The sequence below is a fragment of the Anser cygnoides genome, chromosome 4 (genome assembly GCF_040182565.1).
Source record: "Anser cygnoides isolate HZ-2024a breed goose chromosome 4, Taihu_goose_T2T_genome, whole genome shotgun sequence".
NCBI classification, from domain to species: Eukaryota; Metazoa; Chordata; class Aves; order Anseriformes; family Anatidae; genus Anser; species Anser cygnoides.
In genome coordinates, this window is record NC_089876.1 from 75,460,933 (window position 1) to 75,481,003 (window position 20,071).

Here is a 20,071-nt window from a genome sequence, read left to right on the forward strand (position 1 = left end):
TTACCCTGGGGAGAAATCTTGCCCCTTTAGAGGAAAGAGTGAAGTGATTGTTTTGGTGAGACTTCTTAGTTTCTAATGGTTTTTGCTAGTACAGAAAAGGCTGATAACATTAAGAAGTGAGGGAGGAAGGAGTGAAGTTTTTATTCTACTTAGAAGGGGGGAAAAATGACAGTCATATACAAGAGATGTCAGTGTCTTCAGTGTCAATGTACTCAGTGTCCAACTTGAGTTTTTAAAGACTGGCATCACTTTATGGTCAAAAGCTGTATAGCATTCACTGAATTTATGGGTAGCAAGTACTGGCTTCCTTTAGACCTCGTTATATTCCATATAGTTTAATGAGTTCCTGTTTTACAAAGCTTATTTTGGCTTACATTCTTTCCCTGAGCCGGTAGATGAATGTCTCTTAGTGACCATACAAACCAGCCTGGCATGCACGGCACCAAGTAGGTGTTGTGGCATCAGCTAACAGGCCCCAGGCTGCCCAGCGTCCCTGAACTCATGCAGGGTGACACCCGTATGGGTTCGGCACCCTCAGGGTCATCCCTTTGTCTGAGCAGGGAGACACCTGCAGATGCACAACCTCATGTAAATGTGGCAGGCGCAGGCCTGAGCTCTTCTGCCCCCAGGAGGTGTCAACGGGCCTGCAGGCCCATCACATCTACCTGAGGGCTGTGTGTGATGGCTGTGAACAAGATCACGTTGCCTTGCTGAGCATGGACACGCTCTGTTCCCAGATTTTTGGGGGGTTTTGATAGGAGTGTGGGAGCACACAGCCCCTTCCTTTCCTGAGGAGACCCCTCCTCGTGGGCCGTGCCACTGCTGGGCCGTGCCACCTCACTCAGCGGCGCCTGCGGCCTAACTCTGGTATGCAGAGCAGCTCCTTGGAGAGGCACCTGTCAGAAGGAAAGAAAGAATGCGTCTCTCTAACTTATATCCACCGTGGGCCTCGTTAGAACAAAACGAGGATTGCCAGTTGGACCAAAGCTGAGCGGAGCTGGGAACTCTCCTTCTCCGGGAAGGGGTCCAAGACCACCAACCACCGTGCGTGTAGAGCGTTTTACCATCACATCATCAGGACAAGCTGGATTCCCCTGGTGGCGGCTGGACTTGCACCAGGGTGCTTCAGGTGTAAGGTCACAGGGTTTAAAATTGGCGTGACAAAGCACCCTGTTCTTACCCTGTCCTAATTAATGGTCCTGTCTAGACCCTTCTCACAATCAGCTCCGCCGCTGTAGCTGGCCAAAGCCTGCACCTGTCCTCGCTCCCCCTAGCAGCCTGTTTTTAATTCACAGCCCCGGAGTCGCCCTTCCATTGTCCAGGGTTAGGTTGCTGCATTTTCCAGGCAATAGATTAGAAAATGAGATTGAAAAATGAGTTTAGCATATGACTGTCATGCATCATTTATTTAAGGAAAAAACAACTAACTGGAAGGTCCATCTCCTGCTTGTTTGCCTTGCCTATCTGAGAAATGGAATTTAAATTACCACGTTGCTTTAGGAGCAGTTTGTAATCCCAGTATACCAAAGTCCTTGGTTTTTCATGGGATGGGAACAGCAGATAATCAGAGTTTCTGCAGTTAGCAGAAATGATGTCGAGTGTAATGGCAAGATATGCTTTAAAGCATTATTGTTAGAGGTGGAAGCATACAGCTGCAGAACCAGCCATCCTGCCTTTCTGGGAGGACACACCGAAGGACTTGCTTGCATCAGCTTGCTAGGATCTGCAGGGTGTGTATCTTCTGATACCTGCAGTTTGGTTCTTGTTCCCACTGAAAACGTAGAATAACTTCCCAGAGCCTGTAACAGGCTCATATTTACAAAGAGTATGAGATTTTTCACTCTTGTTTTAGCTCAGTGTATTTCTATCCTCTTTTTAATTTGTAAACTAATATTTTTTTTTCTACTGCTGGCAACAGGCATGCTTTCTGGCTTAAGCTCCCTTAACATGGGTGTTTCGTGGACCACAAGCTGAAACCTACTGTCATGTGAGGCAGGGCAGTGCTGTGTTTCATTTTGTTTTAGGAATAAGGAACATAATGATCCTGCTCGGTCCTTGGCTCTAGATCTCCAAATATTTTTCTTAGTATTTGACCCTCTCTTCTTTCCTGCTGTCCTCCATATGCTGCTTAAACCTCCCTCCCTTTTGTGTACCAGGTGTACAATTCGTCTACTTTACCCATACCTTTACCCCTCTGAAAGCTATAGGTCTGATGTAAAATAAGCATTGAAGCTCTACCTTTACTCAGTGGAGAAAGAGAGGCAAGCAGCAGACAGACATCTACAGGAGCAGCCTCTAGCATGGGGAAGGCTTGTCTGTATGGCTAATTTTGCTGAGACATTAACTTTCAGATGGTTAAAATTAACTGAAAGGAATTTTGTGCCAGGTCTCCTCTTTGACTAAATCCCTTATTTAGTATCTACATTTTTGAAACATAAGAAATAACAACTATAAAAAAGTAGTGAAACTTCAAATTCCCAGGGATAGCCAAAACTACTGTTTCTAGAGATAAAATATTTTCTGACCCTCATACTAAACAGAAGAAGGAAAATTATACTCCATTTCTCATTGTTGATGTTACCCTCAGAACTATAACATTATTTCTGAGATGGAAGCTTAGACAGGGAGACCCAAAGTTTACAGTTCTTGCTATGACCTGAAGAAATTTTCTAAGTATCAAGGTTGCAGTATTATTTTTTGCAAAACAGATGCAGCATAGGTAATGAACACTTTATTAGTATAAAATGTATGTTTATCTAGAGCTGAGGAAACATAGAAGTCCACAATCAAAACTTTCTTCTACCTTCAAATGGAAGTAATGAAAGAAAATAATTAATCTGCACAGGTTTTCCTACCAGCTCTAGCTCTGATGTGCTTTAAAGTGCAGCGCGTATCTAAGTGTCTCCACAGGCACAGGTTTAAATGTCACCAATGCTGATACAAGTATTTAACTGCTGATCGTTTTAGCAGTTACCATGCTTATCCCAAATGCCAAAGTCTCACTGATTTTCCTAGATGTAAAAGCCTCCAGTATCCTCTGTACAGATGTCAAAAGCTCCTGCTACCTCTCTTTAGCTATTCCTTCATGCTAATATGTCCTTTCAGCAAAAAGGACTGCATTACAAAGACCGTTAAGAAGATTGAGAAGCGAGTAGCTTTCAGTGCAGAAGTACCTTGATGAGGAGAAACTAGGAGGTACTAGATGTTCCCTTAATCTGGCAGAAAAAGTCCAAATAAAAACAACTGGAGACAAGCCAGATGTGTTTAAGTAAGGAGCAAGCCACCCCCTCTCTTGGTGACTTCCAACTGAGAGGACGTTGAAGAAAATACTATTTGAGCTCATGCACAAATTGTGCTTTAGGAATATGTTCATGTCTGTACTTAGAAGGGCTAAGCGGGTGAAATATGTTAGCTTACTATGCATGGGAATAATGTGATAACCTAACATTTCCTTCCAACACTCTGAATTTTAAATTCTTGTATGATGGTTACCTTTTCTGTCTTGTTATATTATAGCACTTCATCATCATCTTCACAGTAGTTTTCTTCCCAAAATAGCCAGTTAACCCTTAACACCCAAGCCCAGATCTCCTTATTTCTTGTGAATTTCTTTTCCTGCAAATGTTTTCTATCCCTGCAACGTTCTTACTGCTGATCTCTGAAGTCTTTTCAGTTCTTCAGTGGCTGTTTTCTGGTTTTATATTTTTCAGGAAAGGTGACCTGCGCCACATGGTGACACGAGGACATTGGATAATATTACACAAGTGCTGCACCTCAGCTGCTCCCACTGACATCTATTGGATCATTGGTAAGTCAGGCTCTATATACTGTAAGTGTTTATGTTTCAGAGAGGTGTTGTAGGAAAAATAGTCAGGCTATACTGAAAGAAACAAGAATTTTAATGTTTAGTTCAAAATGACCTGTTCCAAGTTCACCTCACATTTTCTTTGCTGTTTGTCTACTCAATTTGTTAGTGCTCAGTATAAAATAGAAACAACAGATCTGCTTTTTCTTCTATATTTCATGCAATTATGCTGATTTAAATTCTGCAATTAAGCAGTTGGAGGTGGAACATTCCTGAAAGATTCTGCAAATTCTAGCAGGATTTTTTAAAGGCAGAAGTGCAAATCAGTATCCAAAAATAAATTTAGACTCTTGGATTAAAAATTACCTTCCTGTGTTGTTTCTAGGACACGTAAAATTTCTCTGACACTTGTGTTTGCCAGCAGAGGAGCCCATTAAATACATGACTGGTATAAATGAACCTCTTTGCTTGGGTGGGGAAGACAATGACAGGGAAGATGACCCTTACTAAAGGTAAGACACAATTTAAGTAATTCTGTCTTTTGTTAAAATGTTTTTATGCAAAGCAAGGTTTCTTCATGTGAGCATCTTCCTATATGCTTATTTTGAAAAAGTGTTTCACCAGTGGTGATAACGACCATCAAAACATAAATTATATTGCTAAGAACTTAGAGATTTATGGTCTTGTGATGGAAATTGCCTTTTTATATAACTACTTATTTTCAAGAAGTAATTATCACGGCACACCCAGAGTGAACCTGTGTTGCTGTAAATGCTGAAAGGTATACAGCAGTGGAATGCATACCTTGATGGTGATTTAATAGCCTTGGTGTCACTTCGGCATTCAGTTGAGTTGTACTAAAGTGTTTATGTAGTTTTAGTTTGAGTCATTAGAATAGACTCTGTACAATACAAGGCCAATACTAAACAGTTGCAATCTGTCATGGTTCACTTTTAGTCTTCAGCATTATCTTTAGGTGGAAATTTTCTTCTTTTGATTTCTTCTGCTTTTTGAAGATGTACTTATTCTGTGCATTGCACGATATGGTATGTAGTTGCAGTTGTAGAACCATGCATTTCTACAAGAGGTTTTAATAAGTGATTTTTTTTCAAAATGTTTGGAAGTTGATACTTGAATACACATGAAGATTTCTGGATACTGCTCTGAAGTATTTAAACCTTCTGAGTATAGATTTTGAGCTGTAAAATTCATGAAAACAGGCTCTGCAATGGGAATTACTTTTGTAAGATTCTAGTTGTCAAACCACTGATAATATGAGAACTGTATTTTGGTGTTTCCCCATCAGACTATGCCAGAACTAAAAATCCAGAGGTGCAGAGAGATGAAAAATAATCTGACAAATTCACAGTTTATGATATACTTTGAGATCTCACTGGACACTGTAGTAATAGAGGGAAGGCCTCTCAACCAGTAGTTATTTACAGTCATCCTGATGAATTTCTAATGGGGACCATTTTTGACTTGTAGACTGCGCCTCCTATAGACATTGACCTCCACACAGGTTAGAAGGAAGCTCCAGGATATAAACAACAGTAGCTTTCAAGTAATTCAAAACTTGAATAGGTTAATTCAATAGTTTTGGAAATTTAATGCAATATTGCCAGTTAACAGTGTGCTGCTTTAGGAAAAGATGATGTTGCCCCTTCTGAACTTATCCCTATAGAAGAGTTAAATATCTTTTGAAACAGAAGAGTCAATGCTTTTTTGAGAGCATACACATAGATATTTTCTTTTATCATCATCTATTGTTCTAAAGAACCATTGCTTACAATATCCATAACTGCTCAGATAAAGAAAGAAGACACTACCCAAATCAGTTGGGAGTGGATTTTTCTAAAGTTTTCCAAAGCTTTGGGCAGTCATTGGATTCATTAATATGGGATATTCCAAAATTCCTTGCAAATTTCTTCCAGAGCCTTATTATTCATTATTTTCTCTGTGTGTATATATATATATATTTATTTTTTACAACTCCATTAAAAATTACTGTCACTAAGGGAAAAAAAAATCTGTGCAATTTAAGCTTACAATGTTACTGAATTATGGAATGTTTGATTTGTAGTTGATTTTTTAAAAAAAAGTTTGCAAACTTATTGAGTGAATGTTGATGAATAGCATACTCAGAAATAAAGAATAGCTTGTAAGAAATAGAAATCAGGTATGCACACGTCATAGCAGTCGCATAGGTATGCATTTCTGATTTGTTGACCACTGTTCAGCCAAATTTGATAACACCAGTGGAGAATTATATTATGAGGTTTGCCAAGGACTCTAAGACTAAGATTTGTGCCAGGGAGTCTTTTCGTGTTAATTGTGTGTTCCTTCCTACTGCTTTTCTAAATAGAATTTTCCTGGGGAGAAAAAAAAAAAATAAAAAAAAAGCATGCTTCTTCAAATGTTAATTTCCTCTAAAAGATTATTTCCTCTGCTTCAGGAAGTTGGCATGCAGCAAACCACTTCTAAATCAAGCTGCAAGCCGGTACTGTAAAAAAACAAAGAGTTTATTGGTACCAGACATTTGTAAATAAGTAATTGACACTCATGCTATAACAATAAGCAATTCCAAAAAAAACAGGGAGCTGCCAGAATAAACAAGTTTGCACTGAGCTCCATCCAATGCTGTATATCCATCAGGGTCAGTCCCATCACTGGTGGTCAAAATAATAGCTCTGGAACCAGCTGGAGTTCTGCAACGCAGCAGCCCTCTCCTGTTTTTGTCTGTTTCTTCCCTCTCTGCAGTTTTCTAGTAGGATTCCTAGGCATGGGCAGGCTCCTAGCTATAGCAATGCTGTCTGAACAGTGGTTCTGAGGGTTGGTGACAAATTCGAAACCTCTGGAATCACTGGGATTTGGATACGCAGAGAACCAAGGTGAGACGTGTGCTGCTGCCTGGGGCACAGTGGCTCAAGGCTTGGGATTTTGAGGGAATAGAATCACTCACCGGGGCTTCTGGGACAGTGCCTAGGGGAGAAGGCTCAGGAGCAGTGCAGGACGTGTTTGTCCTTCCTCCATTCTTGGAGATTGCATGGGGATATGGTGAAAACATGGCTTTTACAATAGCATTTAATTAATTTTAGAGGCAGAGTCCCCTTCTGCCCACATTTCAGGCTTTTGGTTGGCTCTCTCCAGTCCACCCTCCCCACCACCATTTTCTGTGCTTTCTCCTTACCTCCTGCACTTGTGCCTTCAACAGGTCTCTGAAAAGCTGGCAGAACCATGAGAGGGGCCACAGCAGACCTTTGCAATTTTTCAGCAAATGATAATAATTATGCTAAAGTTAAAAGTTAAATGTCATGTAAGAATGCGTGTAGGGTCTGCGTTGAACCATAGGCACTCTTTGGTAGCCATGGATGTGTTAAAAATATATTAGATAATGGAGCACCTGAGCATAAAGGTTCTGTTCAACAGAGAGTGAAATGTTATAACCTAAATAGGTGATACTGTCTACATAGCTCTTTTAGAAAGGAAATTTTTGAAAGTTAGAGGATGGATCTCAAGGCTCCTAAAAGCCTTGGCTTGGTGTACCTGCTATATGATGAGTTTCTGTTGGCCTTGACCTTCAAGATACTTTTTAAAAGTATTGTTCCTAGAAGGAAAGACAATTGGAAGGGATGAAAAAAAAATTTATTTGATAAAATTTAACTTTCTGATTGGGGGTGAGGATGCAGATCTCTGAAGCGAAAACAGAAAGGGCTGGCAGGTTGTTGACAAGGAAAAGTTCAGGAATGTCTCTTCTTACCCTCCAGGTCTCGGTCCAAGAAGGGTCATGTGTCATGTGTCTTGTTCTTGTCTTTTCTGCTTTTTGTGCCAATTTAAAAAAAAAAAAAAAGGCAGAAAACAAAGAAGATATATAGAAGATATATGGAATTCCAGTGAATTGTATTTTGGTGTAAGATCGGTGTATGCTGTTGAAAGTAAGTGCATAAATCTATTTTAATTACTTGCATTTAAAAAAAAATTTAAAATCATAAATACTATAGGTTTCAAACAACACAAGACAAAGCAAATAGTACAGTAATAGATACACGCCCACGTATATACTGTAAATCAAATATATGCTGCTAGACAGTAGAAAGCCATTGTTTTTTGAAAGTTAGTTTTTCCAAAGAGATGTTGCATTGCTGAGACTATTCTAGGCTAATAGGAAGAGTATTTTAATTGTTCAGCAATAATCGCTTCAGTATTTGTGTCATGACAGCAGATTTCTGAAATGTTACTGAGCCAAAGTCACTCTTAATTCCTTTGATGAGTGAACCAGTGAGTGAGAGCAATTATCCCCAAATTTAGCTGTTCTTTTATTCTTAAACTGATGTATAGTTCCCCAAAATATTAACTGAATAGCTTCTAAACACTTCAAACTTCAGCCTTGCGAAACTGCTTGCATGCTATTCAGTTCAGCTATGTTGCTCAGTATTTGTGGTGTGCGAAGAACTGTCTGTGCCTATTGTTTTTGTTCCCAGATTAAATCTCTGAAGGCTTTGGCAGTTTCAAACTCTGTTGAAGTCATTGGGATCTGAAGATGCTCACAACTTTATAACCCTTTTAACAAACAACACCATAATAATAATAATAATTTTCAAAGGACTACCCACCAAATACTGTAAGTAACAGTAGCAAAACCTTTTCATTTTGTACAAACACCAGTGCTTCTGGGAGACCATTCCATTCTCCAAATGTACATATGTTTGAGCAAAGGGTTCCCAGAAACAAGTAACAAGAATATTGAGACCATTGCTCAATAACCACGGTTTTTATGTTGCAATAGTTATTGAGATCTGCAGGGGTTTTCCTGGGCTCAAAACTTGGCTGTTTTTAGTAGCAATATTTTCAGTTGTGTCATATGAATTGTTTCGTTTTATTAGAGCTGAATGCTGTTATCTGCCATTTTGGAATTGCTAGCTATATATCTTGGAGCAATGTATTTGTATGCTGTACAAATAGCAGAAACCTATAGCAAAATGCTGTGTAATTTGAATGTTAGCTGTACCCTCTATGAGTCTCTCGGGTTTGTATCACTATCTAGGGAATGTATCTGAGCACCTTTGTTATTTAGCCTGATTGATTGTACATCATGCATCCAGATGCATTACTTTCAAAACTTATTCTTGAATGTTTAGGTAGAAATTCTGTCTCAAGAGATATATTTTTTTTTCATATAGATAGTTGCCACTTAAGCCAGTTTTGTGGAAATGACACATGGAGATTTTAAGATGACCTTCATGTGTTTTACCAAAACCTAGCCTACATAGTGTTTTGAGACACGAGTATGATCAGATGCTTTTTCTTGTACAGCTAAAGTATATATGCTTTTTTCCAACAGGTTTGCATAGCCTTCCAGAAAGAACTACTCTTCTTAAGCAGCAGGTAAGGAAAAGAATGTGGGTAAAAGATTTGGGGAGGAACAGGAAAGGACATTTAATATATTTAATCTTATTATACATTTTTCTACATTAAAGTCAACAGGCTGCAAATATATTCTGCTACAAAGCTTTTTGTAAGAAATATCTCTATAAGAAAATACATCTCATTAAACATTTCCTGTAAATAAATTATCCGAAATAACTACGGTTTGTAAGAAGAAAAGGGAGGGGGCTAGGCCAATGATAAGAAGAGATAAAAATTGCTGAGAGCCCATTTCTGCAACCCCCCCTGCTCAAGCTGGGTTACATTTTCTTTTACATGTCATCACAATTAAGGCAGTAGAGCTCCTCTGCTGAGGATGTGCTGTCAGTGTAAACAACACTTGCAGAATTGGTTCCTGTATTTTTTGAATATTTGAAATGATGCTATTTCTAAGCCTTATTCCTGCGAGAAAAACTCCTCTGAAATAAACAGAGTTAAATGGGTAGGACTGTGAGATTAAAGTCTGACTGAGACTATTAAAAACAGAAGGAACTATCTCAGAGCAGTCCCTCTAGGCCAATAAAAACTAACTCCAGTAGGGAAAGAGGCTTGTGAACTACTCTTATTTATACTCTTATAAAAGATAAAGGTAACGTAGCTGAGGTCTGTGTTCTAATTAGGAAATCTGAGTCGGGGTGTATAAAAGCTATAGCTTTAAAACAACCACTGATAGAGACATGTCAGTGGAAAAAGGTGTCTAAAGTATGGGTGACATGGTCTTAAAACTACATACTGGTGTCCTTGCTTTCAGAACTGATTAAACAGAAAGATCTCTTGTGTTATAAAACATGACAGTTGTAATTTTAAACAGCTAATTACGGTTTAGCATTAGGTCAGTTATAGAATTGGACATTTTTAAAAAATTAGTCTCTTTACCAATGTCTATACAAAGGAATACTTGCAAATAAGTAAAATTAAAAATAAAAAAAAAAACGTTTGAAAAGACCTGTGATAGAAATCAAACGATGTAGACTGTCCTTTTTTAACCAGTACACAAACAATGTAGAGTTGTTAGCTGTTTCCACAGTCCATGTACTTCTATCACTCCTGGCAGAACAGTCCAGACTGAGAAAAGATCAAGTTCAGGTTGGATACACACAAGACTGGTGTGCTGCGACATCCCATGATGCTTAACAAGTCACTGTGGTCATACCATCTTCTTGCAGCCTCTTCTGCCGGAGAGAAGGTGCTCACAAGAGCCAACTCTTTTTAATTTTCTACCTCTAAGAAACAAATCCATTTATGCTTCTGCAGAGTGCAACCAGATTGAGCACTAATAGCAAACTGTAGCCCATTGCTACTATTAAAATGTAAAACTTTGAGTTTATAGCACTATGGGCTAAATCCCCCAACAAGTGCCTATATTGTCTGTCACAACAGCAACAGTGGCACAATTTTATAGCTCTTAATGTTATGTACTTCAACACTCTGCTGTCTCTTTTGGAAATGTCTATAATGCAAGTATGTTTAGGCAAAGAAAGTATATTTAGGACTAACGAGCAACTGCCTGTATATAATTCTGGATTCAGCATGCACGTATTTGCTTCATCTGTTCAGTCCAATGTATACTAGCAGTAAACCGAGACAAATACAAGCGATTAAGTACCATACTATGACATTGAACTACATAAAGCATTTCAGTTTACCTAAATATACGAAATAAAACCCTGTTTAAAGGCCTCTGATTAGAGAAATTGCTGCTGTCTTGGAATCGCAAGATGGCAAGTTTTCACCTCTTTTGCGAGGGCCTGCAAAATTTCGCACTCTTGTAGCACTCTTGTCCTGCAGGAGCGCTTTGCTGAAGTGTCAGCCCTGAATGACGAGAGTGTATGGACATTCAAGTAACTGTATTTCCCTCTCTCACACCTGCAATGTGTATTTTAGTGACCAATAATGTGTTGACAGACAAGCCTTCCTGGAATGCACTGCTTCCTATATGTACAATGTATACAATTTATTTAGCAGGCACTGTGATGCTGGAAAACCACTGTAGCCCATATACTGAACCCCAGAACATCATGGGACAACACAGCAAGGTAAGTGGCATTAATTTCCACCGTACTTGTTTGCATACTAGCATTTCCACAACCTGTAGGAGTTATTTACAGAAGAACTGCACACTGGGAAATCTCCAGCTGCTCTTGCGTTTACCGCCAGCTCAAAAGAAATGCATTTGTGACTTCTTTCTACTCCTATCCTAACTGTTGCTTAAGCCACTCCTCTTTCACGTGCAGTCCTTGTTTCCCACCATGCTGTAACGCATTACATACATAAAACCACAGTCACTTAATGCTATCTTCCCAGTCCTCACTCAGATTTTCTGACATACGTGAAGTCGTGATTTAGAAGAGGAGGTCGCGTCTTTCCATACTTTGCAAGACAGCCCCTTGGCACAGTCACATCGTTGGAAAATCTCCAGTCCATGGGAGCCTTTCTTGCGCTGTTTGGTGCACACCTCCCCCTGATGCAACACAGGCTTGCAAATTTTGGTCCAGAAATGGCGAGCACAGCAGTGTCCCTCAATACAGTCTGATGACCGTAGGCAGGGATCGCCTTCATGTCCTATAAAGAGTAAGCAAACTATTTTACCTCAGGGCAAAATGTGAAAATACAGGTTCAGTGCAGACTGATGCAAATGAAGCTCAGAAAAAGGAGAGATGATATTTCCATCTGTGGCTATTTGAAGGACGTAAACACAAGGGAAGAGATGAATTAGGAAGGTTCAGGAGGGTAATTGGTGCAAACTGTCCCAAGACTTAGGAAGGAGACTACAGGTTTGTAAGCACAATGACAAGTGCTTAATTACGTGACTGTTATAAGAGGAGGATGTGTACAGTCTTGCACAACTGAAAAATGAATTTTCAGTCCCCTCTGATACAGAGAAGACGGCAGATGCTATTTCAATCACAGGAATTGTTGGTTGATGTTACATCACTTCTTGAGTTGTGCTCTGAATTCTCACGATAGAGATTCATGACCTGGGAAATTACTGTGTGTTGCTGCTTTGCATTGCTGTACTTAAACAGCAATAACAGGATTCCTAACAAAACAGCGTAGTGCAAATGTGCTCTTACCTTTTATGTGTGACAGCTTGGACTGTGGCCTCCCTAAGTTTTGCCATCCCAAATCCTTGCTAGCATAATGACCATTCTTCTTGTTGCGGGACCCATCTAGAGCAGGGATGTGAGGCGTAAGGATGCTTTCAGTTACAGGTACGCAAATACCTGTGAGGAAAAGTCAGTCAGTCATAGATTTCAACAGGAGGAAAAGCAGCTGAGGAACATACTTGGACCAGGATTGGGACTGGAACCATGAAAGCGAGGGGGTGCTGGGCTCAGCTTCAGCAACTCTCAGCTCTAATTACGGCTCTGTCACTGATCCCTGGCCCCTAATTTCATCACAGCAACGCTTCACTCACTGTCACAGTCTTGCTGTCACACTGGCTTTATGGTCTGAGCATCTGGAGACTGCCTTGGAGACATCTCTCTCCGATCTCAAGAGGAGAGTATGGGAATGTAAACAGTACCGTTAGAACCCCCCCAGGGAAAGTATTTCTAGGATTCCTTGGGTCTCTTCTGCTTCCTTAAAAATATGGGTTCTTTGCAGTTTTCCGGCAAATCAAGCCACATTGAATGTAGCACTTGAAAAGATGCTGTGATTTTTGTCAGTGGCTTCATCATCTGGGGGTTTCCCCAGCCCAAAGGAGGAAAAAGTCTGCTTGTACACAAGCCTTAAACGTAAAAATACCATTATAGATAATGAAGTGGAGAAAAGGTTTAAAGATATATTAAAAATACATTCATATATTCCTTGCAATGGAGGATATTAGAGTAGTGGAAATGGTAACTGTGGCTTCATGCATGGGCATGCTTCAGGGAGGGGGAGAAAGGGGAAAGAGGCAGGGGAGATTGAACAGCCTCTAGCCTGGCACAACTTTTGAATTTCAACTCATGCTGTACTGTCACAGCTGTCCCTCTTTTCCCTTCTTGCCTCTCTTCCCTTCCCCTTCCAAGCTAGGCACCATCTGGTTCTGCATTGATATGACAACCATGAATCCAGTTGGTCTAATTTTACTCTTTAATGGTCTATATTTCTCTTGGCTAGTTCAGCATAAAACTTCCCCTGTCCAACCACACAATGGATATGTAGTTATAAAATTGAGTCACAGATTAGACTGGTTTTCTATGAAGTTTTGAAAATTAGATCTTGCACTTCTCTAGAATTAGAAGAGAAAGAAGATCATTCAGCATCTTTTCTAAGCCAAAAGAAAAAGACAAGTAAAGCTTATAGCTGATGTTATTTTCAGCTTCAGTAAAAATACTGAATAAAATCCCTTCAGTAAAAGGGATTTTATTTTGATTTAGGAAAGAAACTGGAGTTACCCAGAAACAAATACTTCTGCTGAGAACATTTGGAAATCTATTTTCAGTAGATACTATCAAAATGCTGATCTTACAGAGGGAAAAGAAGAAATGACCAAAGAAGTACCATTGTTGCAGCGATTCCCAGGGCAGCACATTCCATCTCTGTGGCAACGCTTCTTCTTCCTCCGGCATATCACGCATGCAGATGTTGCTTGATGAGGACTGTGACAGTACCGCCCAACTTCACATTCCTTATCGTTGGTGCAAGGATAGGCCTGGTGGGTAAAAAGAAAAGTGAAGCAGTGTACAAGGTATGTATATAGTCCATTTCCAAATAAAATAAATAAAAATGAAGAAACCTGCAAGTGAGATACCATTCGCTTCGACTAGGAGATGCAGGTAGGGACACTTTACAGCAATCCTTAAGCTCAAGCTGCTGCTAGAACTGTATAACAACCTCAAGAATTACAAAAATACAACCAGATCCCTTGGTGGTTTCTTCTTTTCTTGCCTCAAACATATGTTGGCACAAGAGAACGTGTAGTTCTGTGGGTTCCAAGTTCTCAGGCCTCTGATTCATAGACAAGAACTTAAAACTCTACGGTGAAGAAAAAACAGAGCCAGAAAACTTGTCTCAGTCGCTGGAAGTCCTGATACACACTCTGCAACAGGTAACATTTGAATTTGAGTCTTAATTCCATGAAGGAATTTTGCTTTGACAGGTGTCAGGTAGGATAGTAAGAAGTCCACTGTTCTTACAGTCAGTGTCCACACCACATTGGTACAAACTCCTTTGCAGTTGCACCACTCCGCACTGACCCACACCATTTGGAAGAAAACAAATATCTCTATTCAGCATTTCACTTTGATAACCTTTACTTCATGTATGTGCTTAGTATACTCCTTAAACATGCCAACTGTTAGACAACATCCCAAAAGTATACAGCACAGCATATATTATACAGCACAAAATCTCCTGCACATATAATTCCATGAAAGCAGAGAGACGTATAAATTTTTCCCATTTTCATCAAAAACAACATTATCTTACAGGAAAACTGCCTCCTAAACGGAGGGTGAGAAGGTACTATACTCTCCTATAAAAAGAGAGAAGGGCGAGTTTATTCCTACAAAAGGAAAAGACACGATGCTTTAAGGACACATAATGACACCATCACATTCCAGGATCCCTTCTGCTGACTCCCACACAGCTACAAACTATGCTCACTGTCTGCATCTAATTTTACTGCCTATTAAATTAATCATAGATTTTTTCCATTCCTCAAAATTATACTTGAGGAATTTGTTTAGATAAAAAGATGAGAATAAATTTTGGGCACTTTCTGGAAAATGATGTTTACACTTCCTCAACTAATTTTCTCCAGTGTTTTAAATGAATCAAAGTGTTGCTTTTATTGTTTTAAAAATGACTCCTGCAATTATTTGTTCAACACAAACAAAAAGCTCAATTGACTAATTTTCAATGTAGAATGATTACTTTTAAAATATTTTTAATCAAGACTTGATTATATTGTTCTCAGGGAAGACAAACATGGGGGCTGTTGAGAATTTGCTGTGAAAACTATTCTTTACATGGAGAACTACCTTTTTCTCTGTCTTTGTGCCATTCTCTTGAGAATTGGAGAAGAAAGAGGTCTGATAATAAAAACATGCAAGATTTTCTAGCTGGGTGGACCCATGCTATTTTCCATGTGATTTCATTAGTTGTTTTCTTTTTCAAAATTTATTTTACAGTAACAAAAGAGCTGGCTGGATATTTCCAGAGTGCTGCTGCTCTGTTACTCTGAATATATGCATCTTTGAAGAGCGAATCTAGAGTGCAGCTGTTTGGAGTAACTAGATGTATGCATAATAAGGCTTTCTCCCTTAGGAATAAGCATTTCCTCTCAAGTTCACCCTCATTCATCAAAGAAGGTCAGATCTTTTAGCTAGGAGTAGTGATAAGAGACAAATGCAAATGCTCACCTGCATGGTACACTCAAGGCGTAAGTGGGTTCTACCTATTCTAGCAAAGCAGACCTAGATAAAATGCTCTCTCCTCAATCTTATCAGTCCTTCCTCTCGGTTTTCCAGCAAGAAATGATTAACTAAAAATTATGATATAGCTGAAGTAAGACCTTACTAAACTAAGTAACTGAAAATGCAGAAAAGTAATTTTGCATAGATCTGTGCATGGTTTTACTGAGTTTGGAAAATACTAAAACTGCTAGCAGGGTGAAATGCAAATAAAAAACAGATGAACTAGCTAAAACCTGGAGATGAAGGCATTTTAGACCCTTGTCTGTCATCAAGACCTTCATAACCGCATCTTTTTTCCAATATGGGCATGTGGTATACACCTGCAACTTGTCAGCAAGAAGCCTACTTGCAGTTTTCTTTTGGTTCCTCAAATAACTTTAAAAAAAAAGAGTTCCCTGATTCTGAATGGTGCTAATGAATGCTCTTGCATACCATATCTAGTGTCTGTTTTACCTTTGGCTTTTAGGCTGAGTGACATTTAAAAGATATTTAAGATACACGCCTGATTGCCAACTCTCAACTTGATCTTTAAGAATGGTAAAAGTAACAAAAGGCGATTTTGACATTAAAAATTTCCAAGAGAAGTGACATAACTCAGCCTTTAGTCCCACTCTAAAGCCCTGTCCTAAACCGAGATGACATTTCTGAAATTAAAAATAAGCCAAAGCATTCACCTACCAAAGGCCAATGACTGCAACACATCCACAAATCATTTTGTGTTACATGAAGCTCGGACAACAACTGGCAAGTCCATTCAAAACCCCAAAAGACCAGCTGCCAGCCAGCTCTGTGAAAAGCCTCCTTGCAAATGCCTGATGCCATCAGTTGCCTTGATCTTTCTTCCAAAACCACCATCCATTTGATATCTTAGCTATCAATCACTGGGAGCTTGAAACAAAAATGTCTACATAGCCTTGTCTCCTAGTCACTAGACATTCATTGGAATAACTCCTGCCTCCCGCAAAGTTATTTCTCTGTCTTCACAGTGCTCAGTATTAAAACACAAAAATAAAATAATATAGTATGTACATAGCCTTGGCTAACACGAGGGAAAGAAAAATGTGTTCATAATTGTCCCATTGCCAGCAGTAGCTGAGCATCTAAGTATAAATATGTATATATATTTTAAGATACAGGATAAAGAAAAAATATTTGTAAAAACATACATACTAACAATAGACCATGCATGAGTCAAAGTTTTCAGAAACTCTTACACCACAGTGCCTAAAACACAGTCTTTACGTTTAGAGAATAGCAGAGAACATTTCCTATATACAATGCGAAGACACAAATCAGTCCCAGATGGAGAGAGAAAAAGCAAGCTGTAAACCAGCTCTACTTCCACAGCAATGATAACTAATTCTACAAGGCACTTCATCCCTTCACATTCTTCAGCTATACATATCATTTTCTGGTCGTAAATCTCTATCCACTAAACACGGCTTTGATATTATGGGAAACCAGATGAAACTGAGATAAAATATGTAGCACTCCCTGAAGCTGCATTTAAACAATCTTACTTAATTTTTTTTTAGCCCAGACTACATGCAATCAGGTCACTCATAGCATGGTATAACCTAGATTTGCCTGTGATAGCATCACATTTTCAGATTGTTTTCTGATGAAGGGCGTTGTTTGCTGAGATGTTTTCTCCTCAAACATTCCAATTAGTTTTGTATCCTCCTATAAAATATACTGTTGAATATCTGTCCAAAATGCACAGCAAAGATGTACTGGATTTTTTTTTTCTTTATGTTGGGGGTTTCAGGCTAGGTATTTAAATGGGTGCCACTCTTTCTGAGCCAGGATGTCCCTTACATCAGTCCACCAAGACAAACTTTTACCAACTAAGTTATAGCAACACATAAACATTAACCTTTTCTATTTTGAGACAGAGGAAATCTCCATTCCTGTCCTTCCTGAGTTTGTATTCAAAATGCCAAGACCACATGATAGAAATATTCAAGGAAAATGATGCAGTTTATAAAGGGGGAAGTTTTTTTTTTTTTTTGTTTTGTTTTTTTTTTCTTTCCTCCAGAGTTGAAAAAGTCCTTCCAGAACTACTACTGAGGCTTTTCCTTTTGTATTAAATTCACAGTGAGGCTGAGGAAGCAAGTGACTATCTAGTGTCCATGACTAAGTGGCTAATACCATGCCTTCAATTTGAGGAGTGTACAGGAGTGAGGTTTATTTCTACTTTCATCTTCCCCTTTTGCCAGAGGAGATCTAACTTAGCACCTTTTCTGAGCTAACTTGCAATGAGGCTTTCTTGATATTTTTGCTGGAGTCATTTACTATCCCGCACATTTTATGTGGTCACCCTGAACCACAGAGCTTCACCACAAGCTGGAATAACACTGAGTGGTGGGGCCGTTGTGCTGTGGAGTCAGTCAGCCCGAGTCTCTCTGTCTGGTACTATAAAACGTAACGCAGAAGCACTCCAGCGGAAGAATAAGACAGATGCTGTAATGTGCTGAAGGGTGAGTGAATAGTCTGATGGCAGGCACACGTTATAGAGCTGTGGGAGATAAGGGCTTGAGTTTCAGCTTGGCCTCCAGCAAATATTTGAAGACAGTATTCCCGGCCAGTGTCTTAGTCACCAGGCTCTCATTTGCTCGTATTTTGATGTCTCATTTGTTTTTATGCTGAAGCTACTCCACGCTGTACTAGCAAACTATGTCAGAGAAAAGTGAGAAGAGCAACTGGCATTTTTACCTAAGCTGTGTCATCACTTACCCAGCACAAGTAGTCCTAGACACCGCTGGCTTCGGACCCACCTCCAACACTGAGAGGAGCTGTACCTAAATAAGTGGTTTAGTGTAACAGATACCAGTACAGACTCCCCCAAAAGCAGTTAAAGCTTTTTCTTTTTTTTAAACACATCATAAAGTCCTAGTGCAGAGTCAGTCCTGGCAGATGATCATGGCTACTACCACTCCCAGCAGAAGAAACAGCAAAAAGGTTATTCATTACCCTTTTACCGTGGATCCTGAGCAGTACTCAAGAAGAGAACCTTAGTCTCATGTACCACATAAATGACAAGATCACTCTGGTTACCACACCAGACACTTGGCCAGATTCTCTCTAACAAACATCCCACATTGGTTACTGGGAACTGACCTGAAGAACTGGAGAAAAGCCTCTGTCAGCAGTACAGCTGGAAAGTAAGAGTGCTGCGGAGCTACCGGGTCAAGCCTTCATTGCACTCAACCAGCAAAGAGGCAGTAGCTGTTGTGAAGGTGAGACAAAGGGCACCAGGAAATGGATACATACGTTATCCTAGGAATAACCCTGGTTCCTAGGTACCAGCGTAGTAGCAATCACATTTAGGCAACTACTCACAGGCTTGTACATCCCCTGTAATCCCTAGTTATTAATACCCTACACGAACACCCGTACCGTTAGGTTATGCTATCACATCCAGCAGAAATATTTTTCTGCTGTCAAAAGACCTTTTTTTTTTTCCATATCACCTATATTCACATCGTGTCTATGAGCTTACCACAAATTAATTGGTACTGCAACTCAGTCTATTCCTCACTTGTTCCTTAAGAAGAAAAGGTTATTTTCCTTATTTCAATTAATTATATACATTTATAAAATTTAAAACAATGGCTGTTAAAGAAGCGGAAGCTGACCTCTCTACAGCCAGTGTGTTAACTGGATGATCACATAATTTATTGATCATGAACTGAACTGTAGGTGAGAGAACAGGGTTTCCGCCCTCCACATAAGACCCGAACGATAGATCTCGTTGGTCTCTACTCTCAGGACTATGCATATTGCTCAATATTCCACAGCCATCAGGCACGATGAAGCAACCAACCGGCTCAATCATGGTGAGCGCCTCCCCTCTTGTCCTGCTCTGGACAGGGCAGAACTCTTTCTCAGCAAGGACTTTGTTCTCATAGAGCAAACGCATGAAATAGCCACAGGGGTGCCAGGTCTGCTTTTGCTTTTCTCTCTCTCTCTCTGAGAATTAATCCAAAGTAAAAGCATGCCAACAAATTAGGAAATGCAAACATATGCTTTCACCAAATAGCCCGATGTCAAGAATAATTACAAAGAATACAAATCACTGTTTGACTCCTTGGGTTAGGCTTGATCCTGAGCAGAGATCTCAAAATTGTTTTGTTTTTTAGCAGATCAGAATTGATGGGACAGTTGCATGCAACACGTGGCCTGTAGAGCTAGATGAATACATTGCACAATGGATTTGTCCCAGTCACCTCTTTGGAGAGGGAACGAAGATCCTCTCTGTGCAAGGCAATGAAAAGACCTAATGGGCTCTCACAGTACACAAACCTTTGTAACAATGGAAATAAGAGATCCTCGCTCAGAACCACATAAATTGAATAAAACAAAATTGAAAAAAATAAAGCACAAAACAAAACAAAACTCCTCCCATAGCTTTTTTCCTGCAAAGCGACTGAACTCT

At 39.6% G+C, this 20,071-nt stretch overlaps 1 protein-coding gene and 1 long non-coding RNA gene across 6 annotated transcripts in view; one reads left to right on the top strand and one right to left on the bottom strand.

Moving 5' to 3' along the window:
* LOC106045349 (uncharacterized) overlaps positions 1-9,190 on the top strand; it is a 122,727-nt gene extending 113,537 nt beyond the window's left edge. Inside the window, exons 2-5 of one of the 3 annotated variants that reach the window (XR_010831287.1) lie at positions 3,711-3,808; positions 4,191-4,317; positions 6,566-6,696; positions 7,573-8,477. This is a non-coding gene — a long non-coding RNA (uncharacterized lncRNA). Of the gene's footprint in view, positions 1-3,710; positions 3,809-4,190; positions 4,318-6,565; positions 8,478-9,146 lie in introns of those variants that run through there. The other 2 variants (XR_010831286.1, XR_010831285.1) reach the window with 2 other exon arrangements.
* Positions 9,191-9,236: 46 nt separating this feature from the next.
* DKK2 (dickkopf WNT signaling pathway inhibitor 2) overlaps positions 9,237-20,071 on the bottom strand; it is a 126,780-nt gene continuing 115,945 nt past the window's right edge. For all 3 annotated transcript variants that reach the window (XM_048066388.2, XM_013195779.3, XM_066996412.1), the window contains 3 exons: positions 13,718-13,868; positions 12,304-12,453; positions 9,237-11,791 (listed from right to left, as the gene is read on the bottom strand). In XM_048066388.2, the coding sequence (XP_047922345.2) occupies positions 11,541-11,791; positions 12,304-12,453; positions 13,718-13,868 (552 nt within the window). In that variant the 3' untranslated portion in view covers positions 9,237-11,540. The remainder of the gene's footprint in view (positions 11,792-12,303; positions 12,454-13,717; positions 13,869-20,071) is intronic.